The 25351-nt window shown below is 37.8% G+C and overlaps 1 protein-coding gene across 2 annotated transcripts in view; it reads left to right on the top strand.

Annotated features, from left to right (window-relative positions):
• Nucleotides 1-1486: 1486 nt before the first annotated feature.
• LOC127421480 (cyclin-dependent kinase 6-like) overlaps nt 1487-25351 on the top strand; it is a 47852-nt gene continuing 23987 nt past the window's right edge. Inside the window, exons 1-4 of one of the 2 annotated variants that reach the window (XM_051664563.1) lie at nt 1487-1936; nt 2625-2952; nt 6322-6457; nt 14268-14435. In XM_051664563.1, the coding sequence (XP_051520523.1) occupies nt 2735-2952; nt 6322-6457; nt 14268-14435 (522 nt within the window). In that variant the 5' untranslated portion in view covers nt 1487-1936; nt 2625-2734. The remainder of the gene's footprint in view (nt 1937-2624; nt 2953-6321; nt 6458-14267; nt 14436-25351) is intronic. The other variant, XM_051664564.1, reaches the window with a different exon arrangement.

Here is a 25351-nt window from a genome sequence, read left to right as displayed (position 1 = left end):
ATCTTCTATAAAATGCAACACCGGGGTGAATCAAGCTTTCATAAGGCTTTTACTCTTAATAACATTTAAAATGAAGAACAGATGAAAATTTTTTATCAGAAAAAAAAATAAAATACTTCAATAAATCAACACACTACTAAAAATGTATTATTAAAAAATGACGAATTACAGTATAAACAACTTTGTAGCAAAAGAATAATCTATTGGCAATATTTTACACAGTGGAGGGTCATTGGCGAATAAGGTTGTCCAAGGTGATAAAAATGAGAAATCCTTTAAAAAATCATGTTTAAAACACTTGTGCCAATTTTGTAGAAATGTAATCTTTGTGTCCATGTTGGTTTAACAAATTTTTAAAAACAATTTATAGCATTTCCTAAATAATAATAAAAATTCACGCTTAAAACACTTGTGCCAATTTTGTAGAAATGTAATCTTTGTGTCCATGTCGGTTTAACAAATTTTTAAAAACAATTTATAGCATTTCCTAAAAAAAAAAAAAAAAAAAAAAAAAAGATTTAATGACTAAACTGTCATGGTGTAACCAAGTTATTAAAGTACTTTTCTTGCACCTTCAATACATGAGACTGTACACACCTTAATCATTAATTTCAAAAAAAGTTTTCAAACAGTTTTTGTAAAATTAAAATTTTTAAGTCAAGAAAATCAAGGTTTCACTGGGTTATGCCATATGACCTGAACAAAATGTGCCTTTTTTTAAGTCAAAATATTGATATGAAATAAGGCAAATATATATATATATATATATATATATAAATTCAAACAATCTTGAGGGACTAAAGGGGTCCTCTCTGTTTTATGTTTTGTCACATGACAACATAACGGCTATACATGTTGGTTACACCACATGACTTCGATTTGGTGGACTTAGAAAGTTTTTCAAGTATTAATCATATTTTAAAACATATGTTTCACTGCTATTATTTTTGCGCTACTTTTCTGCTCATGCAAACATTTCTTTTTTTCAAAGACTTTAATACTCAAGACCCAGAAAAACTATCGAAATGACTCGATAATTGAACTTAATAATTGAAATGTTTAGTATTAATTGCATTTTTTTATGTATTTTTCAAATAATCTAGTAGATCTGGACAAAGAAAGACATTCATGAATGCATGAAATATCCTTTGCCACTAAACCACAGAGTAAGGACCTTGAACGTGAGCTTTATTATGAAGAGTGAAAGCTTATCGCCCCACATTCCAAAATTGCAAGTTTTCACATGTTAAAAATATTATTAATGCAACAAGATAATTATGGTTCTATATCCGCAAATATTATACATTTGCCAATTTTTTTTTTTTACGTTTTTAATAGCTGGGCTGATGCATCCAATAACCTCTCTGCTTCCCAGTTTTTTTCCCTGCGGTGATCCCGTTTTGACACCGAGACTAAAACAAAAAGCAGTGTGATTGGTAAAGGAGCGAGCAGGAAGGGAGAAAGCAAGAGGAGGCGGTGAGTCTTTGTAGTCTGAGGAATGCGGAAACGCTCCTGCTCTGTGTCAAACTGCTCTGAAGGGGGTCAAGGCACATTCAGCCAGCGTGGGAAAGCGAGGAGGAGACCGAGCACACACAAGCACTGCATATTCTTGCATAGATGGGAAAAACATAAAAGAGAAAGGACGGTTGGAGCGGATCGATGAAAATCCACCACATCTGATCCACTCGGCTTTCTCGAGAGACAGAGAGAGTGATCAGGCCACCCCTTTCACTTGTTTTGCCTGTTGAGTTGCCGTTGCAGTGGTGTGGTACCGCTGGAAGATGGGGGTTAACGCGTGCACCATCCGACTACCTGTGTGGCCCATTGCTAGGACACTGCAAAAGCTGTGATGTCTGTGGAGACGCTGGGAAAGTGAGCTCCGCTTTCTGCAACTTTATGAATGACGCGACTCTCCAGGCGGAATATAATAAACTGGGTAACTATACTGACGAAACGTGTCTACTTTTACCATTTTTATGTGCAATGCATCTCGTTGTAAATCAACGTAACTGCATGCTCATTGGATAGAGGGTTATTGGAGTAATATAAATGAGTCTTGTTTAGATAAAGCCGCATAAGTGAATCACTTTGATTAAAGTGTGCGAGCAAACGCATGCGGCTAAAGTAATTTAGTTGCAACGTTTATTGATATGCCGAGTTCAACAATGAAATCAGTAGACAGCCACGTGCTCATGGCTATGTGGCACAAAGAAGAGAAGGGACAATCTTTGACAATCTTGTCATGAAAAACCAAATAACAAACACATTTAGCGTTTTCATGTGTGTTTTTATGAACAGCATGCGCATTTTAGATTCAAAACGTCAGCCTAACGCAATCGTTTGCTGCATGGAAACGAGCTACGCTAGGCGTACCTGCATGTGGTGACTCAAAGGTTAACAAGTAATTGTGCTTCATTCCACAAGGATTCCAGATGTTGATATGTTAACTTCAGTTGACTTGATATTTGGCTATAAAAGCGGAAAAGTTAGTTTTCGAATACACTTGAGATTGTGTTTAGGGTTTAAAGTTCGCGTCTATTAACTTAAATTTGTATATAAGTTGTTATTGAACTCTGATCACATTTGTGTTTACCTCTGCCTCCTTTTGTGCTCGCGCTCTACAGGCAGTGCACGTGCCAGCGCCGCTCTCCCAATAATGCCTTTGTGAAATATCCGCGCGATCTTCACGTTTCGGGATTCCCCGCTGTACTTCGCCGTGAGAGGAAAAAAAAACATGGACAAAGAGACCCAACAATATGAGCCGGTGGCGGAGATTGGCGAAGGTGCGTACGGGAAGGTGTACAAAGCACGGGATTTGAAGAACGGGGGCCGATTTGTGGCCCTGAAAAGAGTTCGCGTGCAGACCGAAGAAGAGGGAATGCCCTTGTCTACCATCCGCGAGGTGGCTGTGCTGAGGCAGTTGGAGTCCTTTGAGCATCCCAATGTGGTCAGGTAATAAAGGGGGGATTTTTTTTTACACCTTCTTGTTGATAAGGGATACGTGGGCGAGGATTGCTACTGATCATACATGCTCTTAAAGTGTGGGTTGGTTAGTTTATGGTTGATAACTTCACACGTTTCCTCATGTTGTATCAATTTCCTGTCACGTCATTTTGCACTCATGGACCCTTGTTAAAGGGAGATCCCCTAATAACTTCTGAGGCACATATTGTAATTGCAGACAACTGTAGTATGCATAGATTAGGTGGATTTGCATACATTGTTGCATTACTCCCACTCATTTCTGGGATACTGAAATAGCTCAAGTATGGGGTGCTCATTATAAAACACATATTTAAGACCTTGCTTAGAAAATGTTTATTTAATCCATGAGTGAAAGTGTCTAGTAACAGGGCGGTTTCTGAGATTAAGTGACTAGAATTTGGCTGGTCATGTGATCTCAACATGGCAGCCCCCATGAGGGGACCCTCTCCTTGCGGAATAGAACAGCTTTTATAAGGTTAGTGATGTGATTGGCGTCTTCCTTTCATGTGAGCGTTGATAATTTTATACAAATGTTTCAGAATTACTATTCATGTCTTTAGGGGTAAATCTTTTTATTGAGTGCACCTTTAGGAGTAGTGGGGAATACCCCTTTGTCATTTCCAAAATCTACCAACTGCTTATTCTTAAGACCTAAGACCTTCATTTTTTGGTGCAAATGAAAACACAATATAGACAGTGGTAGAAACACAATTTGCAGTAAGACAAACACAATTTATCAGCAAAACAAATTAAATTAAAATGCACAGTCAGGTAATGAGAAGTGCAAGAAAGTAACAATGTGCAAGTGAAAATATGTGCAATTATAAATAATAGGATAAATATACTTGCTATATGTTTTGAGTACTAATACCATATGTTACAGTTTGGCAGGTATAAGGGATAATGTTCAGAATAAGTGAGGGTATGAGGTCTCAAACAGAGATGACAATCTCTTCTTTAACCTTTTCTGTTTTTAAATACAATTTGTTTGAATAATAATAATAATAAAAAAGTAAAACTGTTAATTTCAGCTATTATGTGCATCTTATTTGCTATCTTTAAAATGTATTTGTAGATATCTGTATTGTATCGGCCACCCTGCTGTCTAGATATGGAAATCTGCCTTGCCCAGTGAAAAACTATATCTGTTGACCACTAACCCAGATTTTTCCCCAGTACCGGTATAAACATAAGAACTAAGCATCTGTTCAATAAGAGTATCTAGTCAACCAAGTTAGTGTTTTTTGCACTGAAGATGAATATGTCTCCAGGGAACAGCCATGCGGGTCTCATTGTGTTGATAATTAGATTTTCAAATGCAAATGGTGCCATTGACGCATACACCTCTCTGACAATTCACCTTCTCGGGTCAACTGAAACGATATCCCTTGTTGACCTTTATGTGCAGATGTGAAACCATTGATTCGCAAATATCAGTAGTCAGTCGTATTTCTCAGCTGAATAGATGCATTTGAATTCCTCATTGTCTGTGGCTACCATCAAGGTCATCTTGTATTGTTTGGGTAATGTCAGGTGATATTTTTAGATTGGTAGCTTGTCAAAATGACTCCCTAGGTCCTGGCTAGGTGGAAAATCTTGTTGTTCGATCATTTTAGTTTCTGCAGCTAATGGATTGATGGCTCCATTTTAAGAGCTTATCTAGTTCATTCAATTGATGGCAGGACTCACGTCAATGGCTGGCCTTGCTCAAGGCCTAACCTTGCCATTTGCTGTGTGGGAAATGGAGCACTGTGCACTGAAAAGCTGTAGAACATGTACACTTAATTTTTTTAGGACTAGTCCAAACAAGTTCTGGATTGCAAATGCAAATTTTTTTAGTTCGTAAAATTGTTCATGGATGCAAATGGTTGTTTTTACTTTTGTTTGACCATATGATTGTGAGTGCATGCACAATTTCTTTCTTTTCTTTTTTTTGATTTACACATTTCAATTTCATAACAAAACCTCCCCCCCCCCCCCCATAAAATCTAATTGAGTAATCTTTAATAAACTAAAAAAAATTATTTAATTTTAAGTTGTATTCATTTAATTTAGTTAAACATTGCACAATACAATTTGATGGAATTTTGTTATGTGTAAATCTTAAAAATAGGCTTAAAATATTTTTGTGAGGGTATATATCTGGAATTTTTATCTGCAGAAGAGAGATTTTCATAGAGAAAAAGGCAGAAAAGAAAATGGCTCTGAATGGAACACTAAATGGAGTCTCAGTTCTGTGTTGTTAAGGGATGTGGGGCCTGAGAATCCTATAGGGCCATATGTTTGGAACACTGTGAAAGTACAGGCAAATTCTCAATGCTTATAATGAGAATATTATTCATACCATATGTTTTGTTGGTTAAGAGGCTTCATCGTGGAAGCACAATCTGGATTCCAAGGGAAGCATTTCCTGGAGAAATGCAGTTATGATGTCATGGGATCAGATAATATTACCATGAAAGATTCTCATCGTAGATTAGGGATACTTGTGTTTGACTTAAACTAAAAGTCAAGGATAATTCATTATCTTTGCAAGAGACATCAAACAGTAAGAGAGCGCCTCCCCTTTTATCTTATCTTGTGAGAGAATAAAAGGCTCAAATGATGTGCTTATGCTTTATGCATCTGTGTCCTTGCAGAATGGGTAGTAAACAGTGGGATTTGGCCCTCGTACATTCAGTTGTTGCTATGATGAGAGATCTTCATTTAACATGGAACATCTTGCCAGTGTCTCATTGGTGCTGGGGCAGTATTGTTGTATCTGTGGCTCTTAGATCTCGACTTTGTTCAAAAGGTAGGCTTCGTTAAACTCTTTCGTACAGGTGTATCATATCATAACATTTGCTTGCTGGTTTAAGACATAGTTACTTGGATACAGATGAGAGAAAAGGTGAAGTATGGCATCACAGGTTAACTTTGAAATTAAATTGATTCTTTTTGTTGTTCCTAGGGGTCAATGAGGAAGGTCTACCTTAGTGTCAAACATTCATATATTCATCTAGAAATGTTTGGTACAACAGTGTTACAGGATCAGAACAGTAAAATATGTTTTGAGTGAAACAAGGAAAGATCATTAAAAGAAGCATTCCACTCACAGAACTAAACTAGAACATATAGAGGCTGTCTTGAAGTCAAGAAGTTGATTAGTCTAGGGGTTCAAGCTGAATTTACTAAGCAAACATGTTATATTGTTTTTCACAACATCAGTATTTCATTAGCTGCCTTCAGAATAGAAAAATGAGGAACAATGTTACCTGTTAGGACCAGTAAATTAATACAGATCATACGAACAACTTCTAATGAAATTGTTCTTGATTATTCCTTTCCTTCATCCAGGTTGTTTGACGTATGCACAGTTTCCAGGACTGACCGGGAAACCAAACTAACTTTGGTCTTTGAACATGTGGACCAAGATTTAACCACATACTTGGAGAAAGCACCTGATCCAGGAGTGCCCCCTGAAACCATAAAGGTATCATCATCATACCATCGCATTCATCTCAGTACTTACCTTCCGTTATGATCATTTGAAGAAACTGTAGCCTTGTGCATTTAGTCAACATGAAAGCTAAATTGATCCTATTTAATTTTGTATTTATTTATAAAGCTCCGCCGCTGAAACAACTTTCATTTTCACATTACGGTTCCCTTTTACTTTTTAACCCCTCCCTTCCAACCACCTGGCTCCATTCTGGTAACGCCCACTTTTCAATATCCAATCAATTCCTGATGGATAAAACCAAGTCCTGCCCTACATTTACCTCATTAAATAAGTTTTCACTTGGAAAAATATGTCAGATTATGGAAGTAAAATGGGTTTAAAATGTAATTAAATAATAGAACACCCGTTAGTGCAACCTTTCAAAATTAAAGTGCAACTTTTATGGTTTTTAAACGTGCCTAATTTTGTTTTAAAGGCCTCATACAATAGATTTACATGCATCCAAGGTCAAAAAACACATTAATGTGCTCATAATTTAAATTGCAGCATTACCTTTTTTTCCCAGTGTCAAAAACGACTCCAATGATCCTTTCAAAAGGATTCATTCTAAACTCCTCCTTTCAGAGAGCCTACTCTGCTCTGATTGGTCAGATGTCCCAGTCTGTTGTGATTGGTCTACCGCTTACAGCGTGTGTCGGAAAGGAAACGCCCACTACCATATCCAAGTTTCAGCTCCGTCTGAAAAAATGTCTGTTTTACCTTACCAATTTGAGCCCGAGTCCGATAGTGATACATCGGAAGGTCAACCCGAACCACCATCGCAAGCACGACAAGAACAGGACGTTTCTCTGTGGTAAGTTTATATGTAGTTTGACAATAACGTGAGTTAGCCGGTTAGCAGAGGCTAACAGCTAACAGGCTAACAGCCTGCACTGGTTGTACATGTAAACAGACCAGAGGCGGGTTTTTTGTTACCAAATTACGTAGGTTAGTACAGGAAGTAAGTCTGGAATTGCTAACGACTCATTTCAGGTGTTCAGAATCGGTTCTTCCTTTTGGGTGTCAATAACTCCATATTTCGTGCACTTTGACTTTTTTACATTCACAAACAGCTATATAACACACTACATGAAAGGTAATATTTGAAAAACCATAATAGGTGCTCTTTAAAACTTGTATTAATTAATGTTTGGAAGTGGTAAACATGTTATAAAAGTGCTTTAAATGAGCATCTAAGATTTTAATTTTATGCTCCATTTTCTATTCAAATGGCTGTTTTATTAAAAAAAAAAAAAAAAAAAAAAATATTTGTACTTTGAGGCCCATGAGCAAAAAAAAATTGTTTTTGCCTTATAAGCAGGCAGATGAAGGATAGAACTCCCTCAGATCACAGAGTCTTGTCCTTTTGATGGGCAGTGCATGTAGTGGATGGGCTTCTAATTAAAGGGCTTGGTGCATGTGTGCCTCTATTTTCATTCAGCTCTGGCTTTCACCAAAGTTTGGCCAAAAGAATATTATTTCAGTGTGTGTGTCCACAGGCAAAGGGTTTGTGTAAGTGTGTACTGTATGTCTGTGTTGTGGCTTCCCTCTCAATGGCTTTCATTTCATTGAGGACAAACCTGTGGACTGCAAGGGGCTTCCTTAAAGGTTAATTAGTCATTCAGTCCAGATATAATTTTCATTAGTCTTGAAATAATCCTGCAGTGTGACCCGTGTCCTTTTACGTCTATCCAAAAAGGTTTATGGATTTTTTTGTCCTGATCATCTACTCTCCGTAATCTATATTGACTCTTTCCCACATGCTAGTTTTACAAACCGATTCATCATATTTCGCTTCCTCTCCCCCTAGGACATCTTACATTGAGTGTTGGAAAGAACGATATCTCTCTTTGTCAGTTGTGCCAAACTGAAATGTAAACAGAAGCTAAGAAAAGTTTTCAAAAGTTAAAAAATGGACACCTAGGGGGATTCCTTTGATAAGTTTTGAGTATCAATAAGGATTGTGTATCGAGAGGGACTTTTGAACATAATGCAGTCCTTGTTAGAGTCTTTGGTTTGCATGTTAGAGATAAATATGTGGTTTTTTTGTATTTCTGTTACTGACCTTATTAGACACAATCTTTTAAGGTTATACTGTAAATAAATTTCAAATTTACTGTCATTAAAATATGGGGAATCCTTAGGATCAAGTTACCAATGAATGAATATGGATGATAAAGACCAATTGAAATGGAAATAGGAGCTAAGAAAAGTTTGAAAATAAAAAAGTGACACCTAAGGTGTTTCCTTGGGAAGTTTTGAATATCAGTAAGGATTGTGTATCGAGAGGTTGGAGTCTTTGGTTTGCATGTTAGAGTTAATATGTGGTTTCTGTGCATTTGCCGCCCCATTCATTGTTTCGTTGACCTAATCAGACACTATCTCCGTTATATACAGTAAATAAAATAAATGTCAAATGTTCTTTTCCTTAAAATCAGGTCACAAATGGATGGATCATTAGGATCAGGTAACAAATAAACGGATATGGATGACAAAGACAAAATAAAAAAGCTGTATGTAATTGTTTCAATGTCAAAATTCTCTCATCTCAACTTATGTAGTCAACAATAACCTCCTGAGACCCCCGTGTGACTGCTGTGTGCATTTTCCATTTCCCTTTATGATTTGTAAATAGCACCTAAAAAAAAAAAAAAAAAAAAATTTGGCTTATTTATTTAGTTTTTTTTTTTTATAGAGCAAATAGTTTTCCTATAAATTGATGTCCTCATATGGGGACAGCGGGACTAAGTTGTGAAATTTTAAAGCTACACTATGTAACTTTGTTAAAAAACAACAAAAGCGTGCATGGGAGTAGCGTGAAAGTTTGTCACAACAAACGACAAAAATTGACCATGGATCATTCAAAATGGCAAACCTCCGGGGAATCACTGGTTGTAAAAACAAAGAAACCCCGAACAGAGCAGAGTCTACAAGCAAAAAGGGAAAGCGACAGAGTTCGTAATAAAACCGAATCAACATTGGCTTGGCTTTTCAGATGTGGCGACAACTGAAAGGATTTAAAAGCAACCCAGAGATGGATTTTTTTCTTACTCAACAGGTAAGATATTTTACTGATATGGTTTATGTATAGTTGTGTAATACACACACACACGTCAAAACAATAATTATATGGAATCAGTGCAGAACTTTTCACTTGCTAGCACACGTGTGTATTTTTCTGTATAACGGCAATTATTTATATAAATAAATCCTTTAGTTCTAGGCTTGCCAAGGACACGAGAGTCTTGAAATTATGTTGACCACTGGTTGGTAACAATGACAATCTATAAATTAGTTACTACCTTGGTTTATTTGGCCAGAATATCCTGCAGTTATAAAAACGTTACAACATTTGACCTTATCTGACTAGCAATCATTGTGTCTAATGTTAACGAACCTTTTTAACATACTTTATTTCAAAACTTCAATGTTTCCAATAAGTCAAAACAACAGCATAAGATATGGCACTTACCAGCTCAGATGACATGTTTTCGGATATCTGTCTTTTCCTTTCTTTCATTATTTATTTGTCCATTCGCTCTGATAAGATGTCCTGTATCCCTGTGTACACCGATGCCTTGAACCACATTCATCTGCGCAGAGGAGCAGAGCCGAAGCACAACTTGCGTCATTACCGTAACAATGTTCTTTCGCAAGACACGGTTTTATTTTTTAACCGCTTGAGGGCCAAAAGTTACATAGTGATGTTATAGAAAGTCAGATTTTTTTTTTCATCAAATAGTTTGTGTCCAGGAATGTTGGTTTTTTATGTTTTTGAGACATTATAGACATTACAGCTGATTTTCTAGAAAGCTGAATTAATAAAGTAATGGCCAGCATCATCAAATCACTGCCAACCATGTTAAAATAAAAATTTGCATTATACAATTCTGAATCTATGTACTGATTATCATTGTCCCATGTCTGACAGACATGTTGAGTGGTCCAAACATCATCTGTAGCCTGAAACTGAACTTTTGGTCAGATTTTAGGAGTGGATGCATTTGGCTGCATAGAAAGCTATAGGATGCACCCTTGCTCCCTATTTAGTGAATTTAGTGAATAACCTCCAGTGTGCTGTCTGTCTGCACTGGTCTCAGAACAGTTCGAAATAAACCTTATTTTCTTCCTAACTCCATATAAATCCTCTGAAAGCATCATTTTTCAGCTTTTGCATGGATACATTTACTCTCAGTGTGAAAATGCATATTAAATATATAGGAATGCATTTACTAATGTTAATGAATATAACCATATTGTACAGTTATAACAAAAATAAAATATAACAATTTATGTTAAAATGAAGTGAAATGACCCACAGATTATGTACTGTACTGTGAAAAGTAATTCAAAATAAAGAATTTTTTGAACATCTGTCAGAAAACCGCTCCACAGCATTGATCTGAGTACTTGTTTATTAGCGCAACAAAGTGCGAAAAATGAATGAAATATTTACAGCAGCATATCAAACGAAACTAGAGATGCTACTACTATAGGTTTCAGTGAAGAAATTTGAAGAGGTATCTTACCAGAGACACTTTTGTTAGCGCTGCACCCGGAGGTGCAGTTCACGGAAGTCGACGCCATGGCGTTTGGTCATGTGACTCCTTGCGACAGAAGTTTAACCTTTAAATTACTCCATAGAGTGTCCTGAACAGTATGCAATGGGTTTAATTAAATTTTAATTATGTGTTGCATATAGAGAATCCAAGATAGCAAGTCCTTGCATGAGGCTGCGGGGTCGCACAAGGATAATCAAGCAATCTGTAGGTTGATTTTACCAAAAAGTGTAACACTGTGGCTCTGTGGTGCTGTTAAAACATTGCTCTGTTTGTTTAAACTGCCTGTTGAGCTGGACACAGCAACACAGCTCATCCAGTGGTGAGAGTTTGGGGCAGGACTATGTTTATACAACCAATGGAAGACGGTGGAGTTTTCTGGAATCTGCAATTCCATTGGGAAACCAGATAACAGATATCAGATGTGGACAGTGAAATTGGTGCGGTCCTCCCCAAGATGCCCAACAAGCTCATTCACCACCATCCTAAGGACACCAGATTGCAGAGGTCCCAGCCTCCACCCCATTCCAGCCCCCAATCTGCCCACTTCTGCCCCTATTTCAGACCCACCACATGCTAATTGATGAGAGAGGCCCCGGGAATCAAATGAGCTGGAAGGAGATCAAGCGGCTGGCCCTGCGTTGGGGAGTGCGGCTAGGCTCTCCGGCCCCGCGCCTTCCTGAGTCCTGTCTCTGCTCCATAAAGGAGAGCCTAATGAAGCATGGGGAAGGAATTACACTAACGCTAACTGGCAGATGTCCTGCATTGTGCATGGATACAATAAACAATATGGCTGCCTCTCATAAATTAGCATGAGAAAGGGGGGTGCTTTCTGGAAGCTCGGTTTTGACTGCTGTTTTTGGGAGCTTTTTTCTTCCACTCTTTCCTCCGGCTTTATTTCCATCCTTTTCTGAGAAGAGGTACTGAGGACAGGTGCTATCAGATATTTCCTTTGTTTAGAGTCTGAATGCCTCTCAGCGAAGCCTGGTCATTTCTGGTTGGTATTGTTAGTTTAATTTGAAGCGTTAATGTTTTGATTGTAAATTTTGTTGGCCCTGTTGCACGAATAGCCTGTTACAACAAAGTAACGTCTCTTAAAATCATTCATATTCCACCTGTCAGGTTTCTTTTTCAGATTTTAATGAGAGATTGTGTGACTGGTATATCAAGGTTGATTTCCACAGAACAGAAATTCTTTCAGACAGTAGGTCTGAATGGATTCAGCACCCGCAGAATTATGCAGAATTCGAATGTTCTTCATTCACAAAGTCTGCATGAACCTTGATCCTTGCACATTTGTTTATTTTGGATAATTTGATGATGCTTTCAAATATCATTAAGAGCATAGTTCTCTCATCTCCATTTAACAGATTTTGCCATACTTTAATCCACTTCACAGATCACCCCCCACAGTCAGTGCAAAAGTCTATGCAGACTCTGTTTGGCCCTGATAATTAGATACATACCACATTCATAAAAGGTACACAAGCTACCTAAATGTGTTTGGAGGAAGGCAGGAGGGGTTGATATATGTGTTTACCCTTAGGTCACGCTTGAGGCTGTTTTGTTCCTTTTTTCTTTTCACTTGAGAAAAAGTGGGCCACTTTAGGCCAACACAGAGGAACTGGTGGGGGGTGATGCCATTTTAGGAGCTCCTAGAATAACTGCCTGTGCCACGCCGGGCCTGAAGGTCTGGAAGGTCATGGCTGGATGGGCATTCAGAAAGAGTCCTTGTTTATGCTGACTGCCAGGCACACAGGCCTCATCTAACACAAACGCGTTACCTAGTGTGGGCCCCTAGCGTGCACATTGTGAGGACGTCCATCCCCTTCACTTTGCCTAGTCTGACTCGCGCCGTTTGCAGTTTTCTGCTTGAGTGTGCACCCCATTGTTTCAGTGGTTTAATCACTCACCAGCTGGTTGGGGAATGAACAGTGCTGCGGGCTCAGATCCATGTCACTTGTGAGGTCTTGGCAGCAGGTTTCTCAGGAGTAGGCTGCCACCGCTTGATACCTCTGCTTTGGAACGAGTCAAGCAGCAACTGCAGCAAATGCTTCTTCTGTTCTGTACCCACTCTTGACTTCATTTTGTCACCCCGTGTTTGTCTGGCTCTTTTTTTTTTTTTTTTTTTTTTTACTATTAGATATGGGGGGGAAATCAATACTTCAAAGAATTGCAATATTTCACCTCATGATACCGGACCAATATTCTAACTCCAGGAATCAATATTTTTAGTTACATTATTCTCAGTCATATTTTGGGGAATAAAAGAGATTGACCAACAAAGAGCAAGTGTGTGTGTGAGCAGATGAAACTTACTGCAGCTCTGCATCAGTACTAAAAATTATTTCTATTTATCCAGAATGCTTACTCGGAACAAGCAATGAATATATAGCTTGCTATGAGTTAGCATTTTGGACGAATAGCCATTAACTGTTTCATTTGTAAGGATGTCTGTACAGATCCTCTGTACAGCTCGCCGGCAAGGGTTTTTGAGTAATGATAAACACGCTGAAACTTCTATGACTCTACGAAGACATAAAGCAGGATTGTCAGCGCTTGTTGCCCAAAGTTCAAAGCAGATAAATGAGAAAGAAGTAAAAGGTCACAATATATCACAATTTCTAATCAAAATACTCCTAAACATAAAGATTCACAATTTAATCATATTACGACCCATATGTCTATATAATATGTGTTTGCAGATTCTTACCGATTCCTACCCCTAGCACTGCCACGGTCATATCTGTATAGTTTCTACCAAAGGAAATGGCAGTTAGGCCATTTCTGCCCTTCTGCTCTTTTTTTCCTACCCACCCTCCCCTTTTCTTTTTTGAATTAGAAGCATCATAGGCTGATTTCATCTTGGCCCGTACACTGAACAAGTCGATTCACAATTAGCTATGATCCCGGGACAGCTGCAGGGAAGTGGAGGTCTGCAGGAATGGAGCCTTACAGCAACATGTCTTTCCTGTTCTGCCATGATGTTGGTTATCAACATTTGTCCCACTTCAGCTTTAAAGGGACAGGCTCACTTTTTTTCCCCCTGACCAAGCAATTAAATCTCTAATAATTGGTCAACCATGCAAATATACTGTATATTAGCTGTTCTGCATGGTCTGTCTTAATCAGCCTTCTTGATATCAATACCATTGCATCTGTTTTGTTCACTTTAGGTTATTAAAAGTATTTTGGGCTTATGTATTTGGAATTGCTAAGGTCTTCTGGTCATGTTTTGGCAGGATATGATGTACCAGCTGCTGCAGGGTCTGGATTTCCTCCACTCTCACCGTGTGGTTCATCGAGATCTTAAGCCTCAAAACATTCTAGTCACCAGTGGTGGACAAATCAAACTTGCTGATTTTGGTCTGGCGCGGATCTACAGCTTTCAGATGGTTCTTACTTCAGTGGTGAGTAACTGGGTTGCACACATTTGTGCCATAGCTTATAGAGGATCAAAAGTTTTTTTTTTCTAGAGGCCACATACACACTGCAGCTAAATCCAGTTGTAACTCTCGACATCCCCATGTCCAATCCTGTTACACTACATCTAGCTTCCTGTTTGAACAGCCCCTATTGCAGCACTGGGCATAGATACATGCCGTTACAGCAGTGAGGCAAAGTCGGAGCTGCCAGTGTTGTTCTAGAATGGAGTTGGTGAATACCACTGCTTTCTGGGAGTATTATTACTACCGTACATATTATGGTAATTACGGTACTTCCATTTGAAGAACACTATGGTACCGCTGGTATTTTGGGACTTGAGTACCTGTGGTAGTACTGTGGCACCGTGTATATCATGAAACACTACTCCCATACTGTGTGCTTAATCTCATTTTTGGTATTTCCAGGAGATACAACTGCATTCTGAATTTACTTGCTTTACTAATTGTTCCTTTAATCCTGGTGGTGCTGGGGTAACACATACATTACAGTCCAGAATGAGCGTGCTTCTTAAACGTGGTTGCTTAATGCTTATTAAAAAAACTTTGCACCTCTGTTTGACGGCAGTTTATTTAATTTCCCAGACAATAATTGCAGAAAATCTCTGGTCGCTAATGTTACTTTTGTCAAAAATAGCTGGCACGGAATGGATTGAACTGTTGGCATCCATGTTTCTCATTTACAACCACTAGTAGCAAAAGCATTGCTTTGGTTATCATTGTGTCAGTCATCCCAATTTCTAGAGTATCTTGCAAAAAAGAAAAAAAAATTTGACACATTTATGAAATGATGCATTTTGGTTTTCAGGTTGTGTTTACTCTTTATCTGTCTGTTTATCCTCCGTTGTTATCTTGCAGAATCCTTTCACGAATGCAAGGAACACATGCCAAGCATTTCTCAATGTGTTTTGTAGCACAGTACAGTCATTTTTAATTAATTTTATGTCCCCTTAGTAGGTTTAGCAGTGTGACATGCAATCATCCTGACAAAAAGATCCCTTGAGACTGATATGGGCGATGTCCAATCAGATGTGGTAGTGCTGAAAGGCCACCCATCTGACATGCGCCTGAAAGCAAGCGCATAATGTGGAAAGTGAAACCAGTAGAGGCTGTTCCATGTCTTTGGCCTCACATAGTGGTCTAGGCTGAGATTAAATGGATGGAACGATTGAGTCTGTCAGTTCCCTCCTGCCAACCTTTGAAGTCACATTCTCTTGAGAAGGGCTCTGATGTCAAAAGATAGCATATTGCATTTCAGTGGAGATTGTGTCTTTTCTCTTCTTAGAGAACTTTTGGAAAGATGTACAAATTGTGCTTCCTGGCGCAAGGCTTTAGTAGTCAGTGCACTGCAAAAATAATTTTCTTGATCAGTATTTTTGTCTAGTTTTTCAGGAAAATGTGTAAACATCCTTCAAAGAAGATACATTTACTTAGAAGCAATATTACATTACAGGTGCATCTCAATAAATTAGAATGTCATGGAAAAGTTCATTTATTTCAGTAATTCAACTCAAATTGTGAAACTCGTGTATTAAATAAATTCAGTGCACACAGACTGAAGTAGTTTAAGTCTTTGGTTCTTTTAATTGTGATGATTTTGGCTCACATTTAACAAAAACCCACCAATTCACTATTTCAAAAAATTAGAATATGGTGACATGCCAATCAGCTAATCAACTCAAAACACCTGCAAAGGTTTCCTGAGCCTTCAAAATGGTCTGTCAGTTTGGTTCACAAGGCTACACAATCATGGGGAAGACTGCTGATCTGACAGTTGTCCAGAAGACAATCATTGACACCCTTCACAAGGAGGGTAAGCCACAAACATTCATTGCCAAAGAAGCTGGCTGTTCACAGAGTGCTGTATCCAAGCATGTTAACAGAAAGTTGAGTGGAAGGAAAAAGTGTGGAAGAAAAAGATGCACAACCAACCGAGAGAACCGCAGCCTTATGAGGATTGTCAAGCAAAATCGATTCAAGAATTTGGGTGAACTTCACAAGGAATGGACTGAGGCTGGGGTCAAGGCATCAAGAGCCACCACACACAGACATGTCAAGGAATTTGGCTACAGTTGTCGTATTCCTCTTGTTAAGCCACTCCTGAACCACAGACAACGTCAGAGGCGTCTTACCTGGGCTAAGGAGAAGAAGAACTGGACTGTTGCCCAGTGGTCCAAAGTCCTCTTTTCAGATGAGAGCAAGTTTTGTATTTCATTTGGAAACCAAGGTCCTAGAGTCTGGAGGAAGGGTGGAGAAGCTCATAGCCCAAGTTGCTTGAAGTCCAGTGTTAAGTTTCCACAGTCTGTGATGATTTGGTGTGTAATGTCATCTGCTGGTGTTGGTCCATTGTGTTTTTTGAAAACCAAAGTCACTGCACCCGTTTACCAAGACATTTTGGAGCACTTCATGCTTCCTTCTGCTGACCAGCTTTTTAAAGATGCTGATTTCATTTTCCAGCAGGATTTGGCACCTGCCCACACTGCCAAAAGCACCAAAAGTTGGTTAAATGACCATGGTGTTGGTGTGCTTGACTGGCCAGCAAACTCACCAGACCTGAACCCCATAGAGAATCTATGGGGTATTGTCAAGAGGAAAATGAGAAACAAGAGACCGACAAATGCAGATGAGCTAAAGGCCACTGTCAAAGAAACCTGGGCTTCCATACCACCTCAGCAGTGCCCCAAACTGATCACCTCCATGCCACGCCGAATTGAGGCAGTAATTAAAGCAAAAGGAGCCCCTACCAAGTATTGAGTACATATACAGTAAATGAACATACTTTCCAGAAGGCCAACAATTCACTAAAAATGTTTTTTTTTTATTGGTCTTATGATGTATTCTAATTTTTTGAGATAATGAATTGGTGGGTTTTTGTTAAATGTGAGCCAAAATCATCACAATTAAAAGAACCAAAGACTTAAACTACTTCAGTCTGTGTGCATTGAATTTATTTAATACACGAGTTTCACAGTTTGAGTTGAATTACTGAAATAAATGAACTTTTCCATGACATTCTAATTTATTGAGATGCACCTGTAGATATTTAGACTTGTTTTGAGAGAATATTTCTAAGTTTATGTTGCTTATCCCATTGGCAAATAGTTTTTTTTCTTGTTTATAGCATAAATCACTAAAAATAACAATTTAAGGAGGTGTACGTGTAAAATACTTGCCGGTGTATAAAATAAATACATAAAAATAATTCAAGATACATTCTCTGAAAACAAGTCTTATAGAACAAAATTTTGCTTCTTAAGTAATTGTATGTTATGTTATGGATGTCTAGATATGTTTACAGGAAAACAAGATAGAAATACTGATTAAGACTATTACGTTTTGCAGTGTGGCTTTTTATAAATTTGCAATCAAAATGTTATCTATGATGAAATCGAATGTGAAAAATGTAGTCTAAGTTTGCAGCAAATATTGAATAACTTGTATCTAATTATAGTTTTTACCGTAGCCCATATCACATGTAGAAGAGAGTGCAAGTGTGTGCTACATTAACCCTCTTTTTTTCACAACTCATTCAGTTTGCAGATTCTGAATGACTGCCAGCGCCTTCTGTCAGTTGTGTGGTTTCGGTGGTTTGGTTGCTGTGCAAAAAAAAAAAAACTGTTTCAGTTGTTTAATAAGAGGACTGCTGGCTGTTAAGTCGTTAGGCAGTTGAGCCTCTAAGTTCACCTGGGAATCCACCACCAGCAAATCTCCCCTCTGTTTCACCCCACCCCACATATACTCCAAAAAAAAAGAGCGATAGATAAGAAGGTTTTGGGGGGTGGTGGTGCTTACAGTGAGCATGGACACTCTGACTCTCCTGATTAATTTTCCTGTGCTTGTATGGAATCCCCCTATCACCCGCCCTTCAAGAAGCTAAAAAAAATCCATTTCCTCTCTCTTGGCAGTTAGAGGAACGTCGTTATTGTGTATGCAAAAACAGTCACACGTAGACATGCTGTTATAGCTTTTGGCTCCTTATTCTGTGACAAAACTTAATATGAGTTACAAGTTTGCCATGCTGACATAAACCTTACATTAGAAGACTTGCTTGCACAGGGAGAAGTGCTGAATGGACCAAACACGGCAGCTGAGTCATAACTGCCCACCAGAACACTTGCAGAATTACGATGATTCAAAACAGTCTACTGTTTTAGACACACAGAGGCTGAATCAGGCACAGTGTTTATATAAAATATATGATATCTGTTTTGCATAAAGTGTAAAGGAATATCCCTTTTGGGGGTTTTCTGTGAAGTGCAGAGTTTCGTCAGTCTGCACTTGATGCTGTATATGTGTTTTTCATACCATGAACATGAATTAGCTCTGCATTTTACTGTATATGGGTAGTTGACATGAAATACTTTCGGAAAGTTGACGTGCCTTGCAGTGTGACAGGCTATACTTCATTTAAAACTATACTATATTTACTATACTTTATATAAAATTATACGTCATTGTTTTAAAGAAAATGTTGCTAATTCTTTTATAATTATAACGAATGCAGCTTTTATGGACTAAATTTAATAATTTTATTCATTTGCCACACTGCAGGAATATTTAAAATGAGATTTTTTTTTAAATTAAATAAAAAAAAATTTAATTGGTTATACAAATTTGACAATTTGATTTGATTCCAAATCACAAGCTCTCGATTCTGTTCGATTCCGCTTTTGGAATTATTTGATTAGGTTCTGATTCATTTTGGGTGTATTTCAGTTATAATGTCAATTTTGCTTACATATGAAAGAAATTCTCTCTGTGCTAATGCTGTAAATTATTCAGGGAACCTTCTAACTTGGTCCTTTACAAAAAGATTACTTTTAAAAATTAACAACAGTGCCCAGACTATATAGTTTAATTGCTATTTATTTAAGAGATATAATAATAAACACAACCAAAACTGAAGTAAACTTGAAAGTACAATTTAAAGATCAATATTGGGATTGTTCAAATGAAGACTGCAATTAATCAGAAAATCAAAAGATCAATAGGAGAAAAACCTAAATATTAAATATAAAATTTTGTTTAACGATCGCATAATTTTAAAATTAAAATCTTGATGATTAAAAAAAAGTGAATGGACCATAAACAACACTAGCCTCCCCCATAACTTTTCATTGTTGTTGTTAAAGATATTAATTAGGATCTTAGATCTTAAAGGAATAGATTACTCAATTCCATACAATCCAAACAATACAAGTCAATGGGGTCCCAAACTTTCAAGCTCCAAAAAGTACATGAAGGCAGCATAAAGGTAATCTATACGACTCGAGTGGTTTAATCCATGACTCCTGAAGTGATATGATGAGTTTTGGGTAAGAAACAGACCAAGTGCAACTCCTTTTGTACTATAAATCTTGCTATCTGCAGTCTTCTTGGTGCAATCATGATTTGAAGCTCTATGAAGCGTGAGGAAGACATGGTTTAAACCCCTCAAATCATATGGATTACCTTTATGCTGCCTTTATGTGATTTTTGGAGCTTGGAAGTTTTGGTCCCCATTGACTTGCATTGTATGGATATATTCACATTATATCGGCATTAAAATATCTTTGTGTTCAGCAGAAGACAGTAAGTCATACAAGTTTGAGATGACACAAGTAAATGAGTACACTGATGAGAGAATTATAATTTTTGGATGAACTATTCCTTGAAAAGATAGCATCTCAACACACAAAGCAAGGAGACTTTGTGTACACCAATACATTATACTGTCTGATTGTGTATTGTGGACTGTGAAGCTTCTCTTTAGTATCGTCCCCCTCTGTGTTACCCCTCTTCTCCTACCCTGTACCACCCTGTAGAATGACAGCTGGATGGACCACCCATCGGGTGCTACAAGAGGTGGAGATTTGCTTGACCCTACAAATCTCATGGGTCCATAGCATTGTTAAACGTTCCAATGACTGTGGTTGCCAGGCTTTTGTCAACCTCTGATTGACAGCCTAAAGCTGCTGGGCAAAAACACAAAACACAGTAATGTTTCTTTCTCCCATTTTTGGGTGCATTAGCTCCCTAATCCCTTCTCATGAACAGTCAGAAGCCAGGGGAAGTTGCACCTGATACTACGATACAGCATTGCGAGACATGTAAAGCAATACTACATAAAGCATTGGATCTCTACAGTTCACACACATTTCTATCTGAGAAGAAAATTAAATGGTAATGCTTGAGGTTGAAATTGATTGCAGCTTCTTCCTTCATACCAAATGGAGTCATTGTAGACATGAAGGCAGCTGGGCTTGTCCCATGAAAGCGATTAAGACCCTACTCAAGCAAACATCATGTGCGCCACATAGCTCATGAAATTGGATTTATGGAATGCCAGGCATATGCCTCAAATCATTTGTCCAAATTATTATTATAGAATTTGTACAACTTTTAAGTGCAAAGTAAACACATTTTAGTATTGATTCAGCGTGGGAGACAAATTGACTGATGCGTCATGGATTCTTATTGATTGATTGTTTTTCGGACGATTCTGGATCATCATCATGTATGAAAAATTATAATCACAATTTTAAATGAATTATTAAGTCTGTATATTGAAAAAGCATACGCAGGACAAAACATTACAGATAAATGGTCTGCAACTCTGCAAAAATGGCACGAAGAGCACATCTGCAGCAGAATTTATACAAAACAAGTTGCGCTTACACTGTGCGAACAAACATACATGGGAGGCAAGTCTTAACAGCAACGCCGAAACGAAGCCAAAAAGACTGAAAACATTTCGTTTTACAACACCTTAAAACAGCCAATTAACGGTCCGCATCAAGAATATGCATCGAATCGAATCATGGAGTACATAAAGAGTCCTACCCATTCTATTGTTATACTAAACTGCAAGATTCGAATAAAATTAAGCAGAACTTAAAACACTTTTGCACTGTACTAAGCAGAAAGGCTTCTCACTTTTACCAGCATATATTTTATGTCCCCAAACCATATGTACTGGCCTTTCAGAAAATTCCATCTTCACATTTGTATGATTCAAAAGTGTATGAGAAGCCTACAAGTCAGTACTGCTTTCACTTGGTTTGTGTAGATTTGAGGTACAAGTGGTTGACGTGCCTCAAGATATGCTGAGATAAAAAAGAATCCCTCTTTTCCTGCAATCATTTTTCTGCATACCACAAACTTCATAACAGTCTGTGCTGTGGGAGTCCTGTGGGCCCTGTCACTTCCTTCCCCTCTGATGGTAAAATGAATCCCTTATGTTTGCATCGCCTATCGACCATAGCTTAGACTCTTGTTCCCTAACCCAAACCATCCCAGAATTAAATTCTGATCAAGTTTCATGTAACCAATGTGAATAACGGATACATTTAAACATGATACTGATCATGTCCCCCCCCCCAAAGCAACTGTTTGCCGAAAAAACTGTCACTAGCATCCCCAAACAGATAAAATAATTGTTTTCAAACAGGTTTCCCGAACACTCCCCTAACGGTCATCTAGCATCTTACGACAGTAAGTCACCATTTGAGGATGCCATGAAAATTGAGTGCCGTAAAATGACACCTACCGGTCACAAAATTGTGTATATCTTCTCTAATTAAACAGCAGTTTCATAACAGTAAACTCAACACATAGTTCATTCCAAAAGGATTGTTTGGTGTAAAACCTGTTGAAAATTAGCGGACAGGCGTCAATTTATTAAGTGTTGAGCCTTTCCTCACAAAAGCAGTTTATTCAGCTCTGAAGCATCTCCTCTATTGACATCCATTCAAAAAGAATGTCCTCTTGTCTCCTCGCCAGTGTACCGCCCATAGAATGTCTATGGGACCGCAGCATTATGCATTTTGTTGCTGAACTTGTAGACTCCCCTTGGTAGAAGGACTCTGTTATTCTTTAAGAATTGAAGCCTGCAACTATGTGTTGGCATTCCAGTTCCATAAAGCACTTTAAGTTTTTCCCTTAAGTGTAACACTTAAGGTGTTATTTCCCCTTAATATAACCCCTTAGACACTTCTCTTAAGGGAAACCGTTAAGGGTTTTACTACAGTGAGCCAGGTTTTACTGTAATAAAATTCTACAGTTACCATGGACATATGCGTCATGTCTCTATCACTGATCTATAATATACACCGATCAGCCACAACATTAAAACCACCTGCCCAATATTGTGTAGGTCCCCCATGTGCCGCCAAAACAGCGCAAGCACGTGGGGGATCTACACAATATTAGGCAGGTGGTTTTAATGTTGTAGCTGATCGGTGTAGACATTTGAGCAATTTTAACACAAAGAATTCTTTTACTTTTTACTGTTTTCTATTTACATTTTAGTGATTAATAAAGTTTGTCAGTATCATTATTGATGTGTAAATTATTGTCCGACCACTTCCGAATTAGCGCATAAACGGCATTGTCATGTGGCACCTGTTACCTATCTCAATGCTGTTGGATGCACCAATTACAGTTGTTTGAGTTTACTGCAGATTACTGCATAAACATTTCTAAAACTCATTTTCTGGAGGTTACACAAGCAGATTTTCATTTGTTTCTCAGGTACAATCCTCAAAATTAATAGATTTAAACTTTTGTATACACATTTTTCTGTGTGAATTAAAAAACATCTTGAGTTTATCATACGGAGCAAGTAATGGAGGATTCTGCTTTTATGGCCAGTGAGTGTCCACTTCAGGAAGACACATTTGATAGTGAGCAGGGAGGTGAATTCGAGGTGTTGGATGTGATATTAGATTGCCTTCCATCAGGTTAGTGATTTCCCCATAGTAATCCTGCACTTGTTTATTATCGCTAAAATGGTCTAAAGGGCTCTCCCTATCTCAAAAAATTTGCATTGGTATGCTGTACTCTTCAACTGGTTCTATAAACTTTGCCGTTTCTCCTTTTTTAGAAACCTTGTAACTCTTACCCAGCACTTAAGGTGAACTTTTACTACCCTTAAAGGAATAGTTCACCCAAAAATGAAAATTTGCTGATAATTTACTCACCCTCAGGCCATTCAAGATGTATCTGAGTTTCTTTCTTCATCAAAACAGAATTTAAGATTTTTAGGATTTCATTTCAGGCCTCCTCCTTTAAACAATGCAAGTGAATGTACTCCATTTTTTGACGGTCCAATATGCACAAATAAAGTTCTTCTGAACCCAAACGATTGATTATTTTTAGAAACAAAACAATACTTATATACTTTTTAACTACAAATGTTAGCTTCCGTACATCTCTGTGATGCGCGCTCATGAGAGGGATGACGTAAGCTCGTTGGTAAGGTCATGCGTCACGTGGAGATGTCAGGAAGCGTGTCATTGTTTACAAGAGAAACTTGCACAGACCAAGCGCCGTTCACAAACCAAACAGTCCAAAACCATTTCAAAACAATACAATATAAAATAAAATTAAAAAAAACAATGTTAACCATGACGCGCTTCCTAAGTTCTTCGCTGTTGAAGACAATGTAACAGTAGATCCATCGAGAGTCTAATTATATTTTAGCGGTTTATTTTTAGAGGTTTTTAGTCCAATAACTAATACGTCTGTCTTGTCAGAATTGAGTAGAAGGAAATTTCTGTCTATCCAATCTTTGATTTCATTGATACACTCTGCTAATTAGGAGAATTGTGAAATTTCGTTGGGTTTAGAAGAAATAGAAAGTTGGGTATCTTCGGCATAACAGTGGAAACTTATTCCATGATACCTGATAATATCTCCAAGGGAAAGCATTTATAAGGAGAAAAGCAGAGGCCCTTAAACTGATCCCTCCATACTTTTGTTTGATTTGACAATTCCTCGTTTACACAGTCAAAGTGGTAGCGGTCTGCTAAACAGGACATAAACCAAGCTAATACCTGTCCACAAATGCCAACATAATTCTCTAGCCTATTCAAGAGAATATCGTGATCTATCATGCTAAAAGCACTAGAAGAGAAATGCAGCCACGATCAGATAATAAGAGCATTATTAACTCTGATAAGTGCAGTCTCTGTACTGTGGTGTGGCCTAAATTGTTCATATATACTATTTATCTGTAGAAATGAACATAATTGGGAGGACACAACCTTTTCTAGAATTTTCAACATAAATGGTAGATTTGAAATTTTATTTCTGATTATTTCAATTTTATCAGTAAAGAAATTAATGAAGTCATTACTATTGTGCTGTGACGGAATATCTGGTTCAGTCAAGGCTTTATTCCTAACCAATTTAGCCACAGTACTGAATAAACACCTAGGATTGTTGTGGTTATTTTCTGTGAGTTTGCTATAATATGCTGACCTGGCAGCTTTTAGTGCCTGTCTGTAGCTACAGACACTATCCTTCCATGCACTGTGAAATACCTCTAATTTTGTATACTTCCACTTGCGCTCCATTTTCCAAGCTGCTCTCTTGAGAGCATGAGTGTGATCATTGTACCATGGTACGGGGCTTTTTTCTTTAATCAAAGGGGGAGGTATTATCAAGAGTGCTAGAGAAGACTAATTATATTTTGTTACTTCATCAAGTTCTTCTAGACTTTGGGGCTTACTGAGTGAATGAGATAGATCTGGAAAATTATTAGTGAAGCTATCTTTAGTGGTCGAAATAATTTTTCTACCTGAATGTATGCGTGGTGTAGATTGAGTAACATTAGCTGATTGCAGCATACAAAAGACGGGGTAATGATCTGAGATGTCATCACTCTGCAGTTGAATTTCTGTAGTATCAACATCAACTCCATATGACAGAATTAAATCTAGCATATGATTATGGTGATGAGTTGGTCCTGTCACATTTTGTCTGACTCCAAGTGAGTTGAGAATATCGATAAATGCTAATCCCAATGTGTAATTTTCATTATCTATGTGAATGTTGAAGTCACCAACAATTAAAGCTCTATCTACAGTAACTACTAGATCTGATAGAAAATTTGCAAATCA

This window comes from Myxocyprinus asiaticus, chromosome 30 (genome assembly GCF_019703515.2).
Source record: "Myxocyprinus asiaticus isolate MX2 ecotype Aquarium Trade chromosome 30, UBuf_Myxa_2, whole genome shotgun sequence".
NCBI lineage: Eukaryota > Metazoa > Chordata > Actinopteri > Cypriniformes > Catostomidae > Myxocyprinus > Myxocyprinus asiaticus.
This window is presented reverse-complemented; position numbering and strand designations above follow the sequence as displayed.